A 10629-nucleotide genomic window follows, 5' to 3' on the forward strand; every position below is an offset into this window, starting at 1 on the left:
CATACATACATACATACATACATACATACATACATACATACATACACACACATAGATACATACACATGCATGCATACATACATACACACACATAGATAGATAGATATGTTTGTGTTCACCTAATGAATGTAATTCCAATATTCCCTCTTTTTAGCTCTGCTTTTGGTCTCCACCGGCTCCTGAGGGAAATATCCGTCTCTTCCGCTGTTAAATGCTCCGCCATGTTCACCAGCTCGTCTGGGCAGGTTGTGGGCTCTGGCTTTTTAGAGATTATTGTATTAAAACATCTGCAGCAGTAAAGTTGAGGGCCAGATCGCAAAAGAACTGAAACTCACCATTAAGCTGTGTAAGGGCCGAGGGCAGCTGCAGATCCAGGTGCGACCTCTTTTCCATTATTTTTGATAGATTTTTATTATGAATATATTGATGATCGTAGCTTAAAAAATGCTTTCATTAAAAATTAAAACTAAATATGACTTGTTTCTTATACTTAAAATCTCTAATGCTTTTAATAAAGTGGGAATTTTGCGGAGAGAACAAGAGCGCCCCATTTCAAGATATCTTATATGCTGTGTTGATATGCTTAAATATTTTAGAGAACCCTTTATGATACTTCATTGTGTCCCTGAAGTATAGACCCTTGTTAAGCTATTTTAAATCATACACTCGACCAACACACCTTGATCAACAAATTGTTTTAATAAATAATATCATCAGGAAAACCAAAAAACATAACAAAAAAAAGATTTGTGCACATCTGAACAACATATGTTTATCTTTTTTTTAACATTACAGGAGCAATTGAACCAATGAAGTAGACAGGGCACGTTATACAAAGCAGTGGCAGTTGATTCAAACAGCAACAAGTCCAGATTACAAGGTGCCTGGTTGAAGAGAGGGGGATGGTGTCAAGGGTCATAACTGTTGCATCCTAGTCCATGAAGCCCCCGTACCTCTTCTGGAGCTCGCTGCCGTTCTCCCAGGCCCGTTTTGACATCCCCCCGCTCTTGCTGCTGTCCACCAACCACTCAGGCCGGCCCACGCGCCTCATGAACCCCCCGTAGCGCTTCTTAAGCCCGCGGCCCAGCACCGCCTCCAGCAGGTCTCCCTGCATCGGCCCTCCGGCCCGACGCATGAAGCCTCCGTACCTCTTCACCTCCCGGCCCTGGCCTTCCCCCTCACCGCGATGCTCATCCGCTGCATTGAGAAACTTTAGGATCTCCAGGCGAACGTGCTCTTCCTCGTCCTGGTTCCCAGGATCCTCCATTACCCCTTCTTGAGAAGGGGAGCGGCGAGACATGAAGCCGCCGTAGCGCTTCATGAAGCCACCATACTTCTTTGCCAGCAGGTGCTCCGATGATGGAGCGTCGTCATCGTCGGCTGTCACGGGCGCCGCTGCTTCGGGTTCCAGCGGTTGACGGGGGTCGGCATTTAGAGGAATGTGGAGTTCCTCCTCCAGGAGGAAGTCCCGGCACAGGCGCAGCTTCTGGGTGTCCAACTCACCCTCACACTCAAGTGAGCAGGTCTGAAAAAAATCAAGATCTTTATGACTTTTCACAATCTTTTTAAATACAATGTTTACTAGATGTAACATGCAGTAGTGCTTCCATTGGAGTATCCATATCTGAAACAATATGGTTTCATCACCCTTTCATTTTTTACATCAAAGGGATTACTTGAAGTGGGGTTGTATGTGGTATCATCCATAGTCAGCACTTTGAGTGGTTGGAAGACCTGAACCTCCATTCACCATTTACCAATATTTTCACCGGTGTACATTTACGAGAATGATGTTCCAACCATTTCCCCTTACTGTGTGACTTTGGTGCATCCGGGTCAACCAATGTCCTGCAGTAACACCAACGAGCAAACCGGATGAGGCACCAGCAACTCCTATGTTCTGAGAGGTTAAATTACAGTTTTTTTCAATTACAGTTTTTTTCAATGGAGTCTGGTGGTAGCATAGCTGTTTTAGAACAAGGTAAACCAGCAAAAATATTCTAAATATAGCGTGCTCTTTAACTGATCTAGATATTTTTAACACTATAATACGTCCACAACATGCAGTACATTCCTCTGCTCCCCTGCAGTACCTCTGTGGTACTGTCAGTTTCTCCAGACTCCATCTACTGTAGTAACACACTGACTATAGAGAAGTAGCTCATAAATCCCTCCTTTGTACCATATGTTCTACTTTATGATGGTTTCTGTGAATTTACCAGAAAGTAATATAACTGTCCAACACGGCTGAGCTCTCAGTCCTCAGTGAGGGAAGCTTATGATACACACTTTGTTCAATGATTTCCTGATTCGGTATAGTCAGTTAGTAATAAATCATAATTTCTCTCGTTGCCATGTTGACTTTTTTTGGATGATCTCAGCGACTACATACAGCTGCCTATTTATGCAGAGCATGCTTAATTGTTCAAAAACTTTTGCATATACTTGAATCCACTACGCAAAACCTTTGTTATTTGTAAGTGTATCATCTGAGAACATGAGAACAGCATTTTCGGCTGTACAAAATCAGTTTATGTGTATTTAGAGTGTTTCTCCCGTCAATGGAGTCATAGTCAAATAAAACTGAACTCCCGATGCTTTTAAATATCGAGAGTCGTTTGAGACATTAGCATTCAAATCCGCATAACAAATCAGGCATCAGGTTTTCTGCACGGCTCATGCACCTGTTTCATATTCTCACTCGTCTTGTGTGATTCGCACTCCAGGATTGTGTTCATAAAGCAGACAAAGGCGCTCAGGAGAGCGGAGTCAGCGAGGAGGAGAGAGAAACAGTCAGCAGATGCTGTGGGAGCACAGGAAGTGTTGTTTTATCTACGATAGCCCTCATGCGGTCCCTTAACAACTTAGAAAACACAGTGTCTCTCTACAAACCATCTGCAGCAGTCTGTTGCTCACCCATTGACACCGTATCCTATTCCTTTAATTGACGCATCCCCCTATTAAAGCTGTGTGTCTCCCACTTATCCCAGTCATCCTTTAACTGTAACCCCGGTGGCCAAAGTACAACCAGACCGAGGGCTGCTGGTGGGGAGACTGCCAAGATCACCTGGACCCAACCTCATATGCGTCATTGGATTCCACTTATTTGATGGCGCAGAGGAGGCTTTCTTGCTGAGCTTACAACGCTAGTGGCTTATGAAGACAGAATTAATGAACGGGAAAATTGAATTGAAGACATATTGGCACCTGAGGGGCTGGAGGGGATGAGCAGTGGCGCCCTCTTGGGGCTACAATGGAAGGTTACAACAAGTGTTGGTTGCGTAAATATGAAAAAAGGGACAGCAAAGACCTAAGGTGGACAAATCGTAAGGCTAAAGGCCAACTTTATTTATCATTATATATTTTGCCTCGACCTTTTCCTCCTCACAATCACAGCTTTCTAAGTGATGTTGAAACATTTGCAGAAAAAAATCAAGGACATAAATCCATGGGCTAAAAAAGGCATTTCTAAAATCTTTAATCTTTTGAGGATGGAAGCGCTCTTTATTGTTGAGAATTATGGAATTATAAATGCCTAGAGTTTGGTCCTCTGACACAATTATTAATTATTTGCTCTTTAAAAATATTATTTTATTTAATATTTGAAGGAAGATATTTTTATATGCTCATTAAATTACTTTGCATCGATTAAACAAATATGTTGATAGAAGAGAAAAGCATTACCTCAGTAACACGTCACGGGACAAAATAGCCAAAAAATGTATCTAACTCAGCACATTTGACATGACTACGTGTGACTCTGAAAATGTACTTTAGAGAAATAAATCATGTTGAGAAAAGGAAGCAAAGAGTAATGGGAATGGAGTAAAGAACAGAAACTGAGGTGCCACAGGAAAGGAGAAAATTTCGAGAACATTTTCAAATGGAATGACTGAGTTTGTATTTTGACCAATATATGAAATGTTATCATTATTTGTCTGCTGGATATATACATTTGAAAGGAAGAGAAACCCCACTATTGTTCCTGTCACGCACACTACCTTAGTTTATTTACAATAATGTCTTAATTTATTATCAAATATATCTCTAACGCTAGCCTGACGGCACTGGTATAATTCATATTTGTCTGTCAATGAGTCAGAAATACTAACAGAGCTCAGAGGAACGAACGGAAGGCAGAGAGACTTTACCGGGGAGGAGAAACTAGACTTCTGGCCCAGCAGACGATACACGCACATTGCGCACTCCTTCCCGCAATCCGTGCTCACCACCAGCGACACGCACGCGCCCAGAACCAGCATCCACAGGCAGCTGCTGTTTGCGGGGGCAGCCATGGACTGCGCGTACGGGAAACCACACATGCGCGCGCGCGTACGCACACATAAAGAAACAACAAACATTAAGAAAGTTCAAACTTTGTCAGATTATGAACATTGTTCTCCAGAAATAAGTATATTTGTGTTGCAATGTTATACTGTACTTCTAGTATTATTTTTTAAACATTTTGTTTAGGTCAAATCAATCATTTGAATATATTAACATTCATCATGAATATGCTCATTGTGCTGTCTCCTATGGTTCTAACAAAGCAGCAGAAATAGAAAGTAGTCAAACTTGTTGCGTCTTACCTCGTTGAGATTTTAAACACGACCTAAATTGTTGCGTGTTCCTGTCCGCGCGCCCTCAGGGTCACTGATGAGTGGCGCGAGCCCGAGAGCCGAACAAGTCTGCGCGGAGTCCCCGTGTGCACGCGGCGGGGTGAGCTGTCACGGTTCGGCCAGGCGGGCAAAGCGAACACGGCGCAGTCACTTCTCAGGTAACGTTACTGGACCGCGGAGTTCAGGCGGGAGACGGGGGTCACCGGCAAGAAGGAACAAAAACAAACAGCCCGTCAAAGCGTGCAGCCCGCTCAAAGTGCTCGGTGAAGTGCTGCGGCTGGCGGCTCCGCGGCGGGTTAAAGTAGTTTGTGCGCTTACGTCACCGTTGATAATGGGAAGGGGGTGGAGGGGTGAAGCGTGACGATGTGACGTGATGGCACACATACACACCACTCAAACCACACAAGCACACACACAAACGTATTTTCTGTCCCACATTTTATTGCTTCTTTGTGACATATAATAAATGTCAGTCTACAATGCAGGTTCTATGATAATATTTCATTTTAACGTGTGTGTGTGTGTGTGTGTGTGTGTGTGTGTGTGTGTGTGTGTGTGTGTGTGTGTGCGTGCGTGCGTGTGTGTGTGTGTGTGTGTGTGTGTGTGAAGATGGATCAACGCACACACAAGCAGGGTATGACATGTTGCTTCATGGATTGTTCTTTTATTTAAAATCCGATATTCTCTCCTGACCGCAGCAACGTCTTTACGTTTTGTTTAGTTTTTATTGAGATTTTCGGTTTGATGTCATGATCGGAGATTGGAAAACCATTCATGTGCTCCACCGCCTCAGTGCGCAGTCTATAAAGCCTGCAGTGAAACCGTCCAGTTGTCCATAAATCCTGAGTGGGAGGTTTTACATGCCTGCGACATGATTGGAATGAGAGGAAATGTGCCCAAGAGGGTCATTAACAGAGCACATTTCCAGACGTCATAGTCAGTGGAGGTCTTGTTCTATTGCTACTGATGTCCATTTGTATGAATAAAATACTGAACTCCACATTTTGGAAAGTATTGTGTAGGTCTGTCCATTTCTTATCAGCAGAAGTAATTTTAAGGGATTTATTTGTTTCATTAATAGAACAATTTATTAAGCATCCAACAAAAATAGTGACTCTCATTCCAAACTATATAAGGAGCTACAATGTGAAATGCAATGGCTGTCTGTTCTTCTTCTTTCTGCGTTTCTTCTTTTCTCCTCAGTGTCAGAGAGCAGTGGTGCAGCTCTGCGTTCTCCTCTTTTGATGAACTGTATCTGAAGGAAACCTCCATTACACCGAACAGCTACAGTATTTGAACTGCAATGCTTTCCACAGTCAGGTGAAATCACTTCTTATGGAAACTCACTGCTGACGATGGATAACGTTTTGGCAAGTTGCCCGCAGCTCTTTAAGTTATGTATTTAATGTGAGCATTGACATGTTTGTTTGTGTGCGTGTTAATGCTGCACCTTAAAACAGACCAGACTGCGTCACCTGTTTGGCAACGATGTTCTCCTTAGTGCTCTATTGTTGTGTGTTCCTGACAGCAGCCGGCACTCGCACAGACATGCACAAAACAGAATGTTAGCAATACCGAGGATGTACAGGTCCACTGTGTAGCAGCAGCAAAACATAAGTCAACAGGATCACCTAAAAAATAATAATAATTAAATAATAAACATCAGCCATGGATTACACATCTACTTTAGATAAGAGACAGAGCTTTATTTATCCAGTTCAAAGTATAGAGAAAAAAAATCAAATTTGCCTGGGTACTAAAAATATATAGAGCGCTAATAAACAAATTACAGATGACAGACAAGGAGAAGTACGGCAGGAAATTTAGTGCTTAATTAACACCTGAAAACGTAATTTCCTGCAATATAGAACGCTCCAACACGACCATTAAAGCTGCTTTTTCAAAATATATCTCAGTTTATATTGCACTATATATATTATGGTGTTTCCCAGAGGATTTTATGAGACTGTGGTGGGTGGATCCCCAAGAGAGTCCGAGGGCGGACTCCCCTGGAAGAAGATGGCGCACATTTCTAAGTGAACTGCATTAATCTGGTGCACTTTGGCAACCAAATAAATAGGTTGTCTATGAAGAACTTTGTGCTCTCGTGAATGTATTTATGATGAACAAAAAAAAGTCACACCCACAAAGCATGGTAAACAAGATGGAGGGAGCAGGGGCCCGATTCCTCCCCAGGAGGGAGGGCACACTGACCAAGTCCACGCCCCTGGGAAGCGGGACAGCTTAAGGACGGCATTGGTGAATTAACATAGCCTAGATATATAATGGATATGGATGCAAAAACACAAGTCTAAAAGTAGGGTTGTAGCTGCTCCACCTGTTGCATCACGAGGCTAATTTTCAACTGCTGTCTCTGGTCAGATTTTTTGAAGGCAGCCTGAAATTACAAAAAAAAGAGTCATGATTATCTGAGTGAGTTCACCAAATCTCGAGGCACAGTTTAATACTGCGTGTTGTCAGAAGACCACACTGAGATGGTGGTCTCCGTGGAAAACAGCTGAATCTGTCCTTGTTCCTCAGACAGGCATAAATGTTCCAGCAAAGGCAGAATCACTAAGGGTAGTGACTCTGTCTTTAGGGTATAAAAGGGTATAAAATCTGAAGTAGAACATTCAGCCTGATTCTGTGGCCAACAACATTCTGAAGCAGGAGTTTGAATGCAGGCGGCTCAAGGGCAAAACAATCAGAAAGGTATTCTGATTTCATTTGGCTTTTTTAATATAAGTTCAGGCTGAATCATGAATCCGTTATTCCTTTACGTTTCAGCTGCATTAGCCAAGATGGATGGGGCATCTAATCAGTGGCGGGCTGTGCGTTTTTGACTTAGGCCTTCAATGCCGTGTTATCAGGTGCGGACTGGGAAAAACCTGTAATCCTTGTAAAAAGACAAGCGTTATGGTATTTAAATTAAGTTAAACAACCATGCGGTTGCGGAGATGATTAAGATGACATTTTTAAAACCTGTTTTTTGGTCAGGTAATGAGGCGCTGGGGGATTGGTGCATGGGACACTCCGTGGAGTAAGCTTCCAACCTCGCCAATGCTGCGTCATTAAGTCTAAATCAACAACCAGTCACACTCAGTGCGTTTACATGCTGGTAATAATTCGAATCTTGCTTTAGTCGGACTATGCTCTCTTTCGGGGGAACTGCTGTTATCCGAATATACATGGCAGTGAATAAATCGAATCATTGGCCGAAAGCATGTCATATCCGATACGATAGGTGGCGCTGTTTTCATTACATCTAGTGGAGATACAGCCATTTCCGCTTGACCTCTTCACTACAACCAGCGACAACAACATTTCGAGAAAGATGGCGAACAGAGAGCAAAGTGAAGCTACGTCCCTCTACGATACGTGCATGATGTTAATAGGAGTACAGCGAATGCAAATGGCGCTATTGGTTGATTTGCTAATGGAGAGACGACGCCGTCGCCGAAGGTACATGGAGACTTTAATTCTGACCACCAATATGTTATTGCACTTTGCCATTGAACCGCAAAGGTCTCGACGAACAATCTGGATGAAGAGCAGAAACAAAGTCTTCTGGGAGAGAGATGTGTTGACCTTATTTAATGACGAGGACTGGAAAGCGAACTTTCGCATGACTCGAAGATCTTTCCACAAGTTGTGTGGGATTATGGCAGGAGTCATGAAGCCCGCGGAGGTGACCGTTCGAGCGCCAATACCGCTCGAAATGAGGGTCGCCATTGTTCTTTACAAGCTAGCCAGTTGTGCCGAATACAGAGTTGTTGCCAACCAGTTCGGTGTCCACAAATCGACAGTGAAGAAGATGGTGTACCAGTTCTGTGATGGAATGGTTACGTCCGCCTTGGGAAACTTTATCAAGGTGCCCACAACAGAAGAAGCCATCGGAATAGCCACCAGATTCGAACAGAAATTTAACATCCCGCAAGTCATCGGGTGCATTGATGGAACCCACATTCCAGTTTTACCACCAAGTGATGGCTTCAAAGACTTTGTAAATCGCAAAGGATGGCCCTCGTATGTCCTCCAAGGCGTAGTGGACGACATGTATCGGTAAGTTTGGGCCAAATACATGTAGTTGTCTGCTATGTGCAACGTGAATGCTTACTAACTGATGTCTTCTCTTTAAGCTTCTGGAGCATCAGCTGTAAGATGCCTGGGTGTGCTCATGACGCCAACGTGCTGAGGCAATCAACGTTGTTCAGCCAGGCACACTTGTTACCAAAAGTAAGTCCAACTGTACTCTCAAGACATTAATGTATGGATGAAATCAACAAGATCAATAAATGAGTTAAGCTACTGAAAGTTATTCATGCAGGAACTAGTGGAGCTACTACCAAGCTATTGAGATTTTTAGTATGTTACAAGCTTAAAGTAGTATGATGTGTTATAGAGGCGTTATGTTTTAAATGTATATTATGTTTTAATTATGCTGGGCCATTTAGTAAGCAATGTGAATGGGCCATTTAGTAAACAAGTCCAACACTGGTAACCATTGTTTCTCCTCCCAGGAACCGAGAGAAATCAATGGCGTCTCAATCGGCCACTTCCTGTTGGGAGATCCAGCATATCCTCTCATGGACTGGATCATGAAAGGCTACACCCGTTCCCCAAACATCACCCCTGAGCAAGAGTCCTTCAATGTGTACTTAAGCTCTGCAAGGACCACGGTGGAGATTGCGTTTGGGAGACTGAAGTCACGCTGGAGAGTTCTGATGAAGCGTAGTGACTTCCACTTTTCATTCGCTCCGAAAGTGATTGCTACCTGTTGTGCGTTGCACAATTTCTGTGAGAACGAGAAGGAAGTTGTGAATCCCAACTGGTCGGTGGAAGCGGCTACACTTGCGTCGAACCTGCCACAGCCAAGAGGCCGTGCCAACAACTACGTAGATAACACAAATGGACAGAGAATCCGAGCCGCCCTCACAGATCACATGAGTGCAAACTTCCCCCTGCGCAGACCATACCTTTAGACGTCTTGTATTCATTACCTAATTCCCAGTTGTAAATACAATTCTTGTACAGTTCATGCGTTTCATTCGACAAATAAAGAAACACTCACAGAAGTTTGTTTAAGTGTGTTATTTATAAGAAATATTTAAAAAAATAAAAACAAGGTATAAGAGCACACAGGTATAAGAGCACACAGGTATCAAAGGTAAAAAAAGCACACAAGCATAAAAAAGGTAAAAAAGCACACAAGCATAAAAAAGTAAAAAAGCACACAAGTATAAAAAGGTAAAAAAGCACACAAGTATAACAGCTGTAAACGGCAAGGTGCTTTTCAGGCGGCACTGCAAATAAGTAAGGCCATGGTAGAATGGAGATTGGATATGTGCTGAATGAGAAAACAATAAATACGTTTAAAGTGAGGTCTGTGCAGGTCGAGTCCAAGGTGCAAAAAGTGCTGCATGAGCTTAGTTAGTTCAGCTGATGGTATTGAGAGGTGGACGAGAATCCATAATCATAATATGTATCTTGCCGTGGTGAATGATGATGTTGTTGTTGTTGTGGTGGAGGTTGAATGCTTTCCATTCTTTGCATCAGCCTCTCGACCATATTATCAGTGCGGAGGATGCTGGCGATCAAACGTTCCTCCCGGGCCTCGCTTCTTGCCATGTCCGCCTTCCACTCCTGGGTCATGGCATGCATTTGGCTCACGAGCACATCAACGTCTCTCATTCGCCTTGATGATTGGGTCCTTGTCCCTTAAGAAATGGCAGATATAAAGTCAGTTGTATCCCTACCGATTAGGCATGTGGTAGTAACCATCTTCTACTGCTACATATGATGAATCGATACATGGCATAAAGATTCTTTGTGATGCCCATATGTTGATGCAGTTATAATATTGCAGATCTTACCAGGTAGATCGGCTGAAATTGAAGGTGGGGGAGTGCAACCAAAAGCCGTCATCGGTGAGGAGGATCCAGATGAGCCCCCGAGCAGCGTCTCCTCCGGGTCCATTGTAGTATCTATAAGATGGTACAGCACAAATAGC

General features: G+C 43.3%; 2 protein-coding genes across 2 annotated transcripts; one reads left to right on the top strand and one right to left on the bottom strand.

Moving 5' to 3' along the window:
* Positions 1–686: 686 nt before the first annotated feature.
* On the bottom strand, positions 687–4899 carry LOC137781921 (proenkephalin-A-like). The gene is made up of 3 exons (XM_068570942.1): positions 4590–4899; positions 4152–4298; positions 687–1525 (listed from the first exon to the last, which is right to left on the bottom strand). Exons 2-3 carry the CDS (start codon positions 4293–4295, stop codon positions 932–934), a joined length of 738 nt encoding a protein of 245 aa, XP_068427043.1. The 5' UTR covers positions 4296–4298; positions 4590–4899; the 3' UTR covers positions 687–931.
* Positions 4900–8280: 3381 nt separating this feature from the next.
* On the top strand, positions 8281–9601 carry LOC137802594 (uncharacterized). Its single transcript, XM_068600583.1, has 3 exons — positions 8281–8681; positions 8759–8855; positions 9140–9601. The coding sequence occupies exons 1-3, from the start codon at positions 8281–8283 to the stop codon at positions 9599–9601; spliced, it is 960 nt and encodes a 319-aa protein (XP_068456684.1).
* The last annotated feature ends 1028 nt before the right edge of the window (positions 9602–10629 follow it).

The sequence above is a fragment of the Clinocottus analis genome, unplaced genomic scaffold (genome assembly GCF_023055335.1).
Source record: "Clinocottus analis isolate CAN_PGR_092001 unplaced genomic scaffold, fCliAna1.0.p SCAF_11, whole genome shotgun sequence".
Taxonomy (NCBI): Eukaryota; Metazoa; Chordata; class Actinopteri; order Perciformes; family Cottidae; genus Clinocottus; species Clinocottus analis.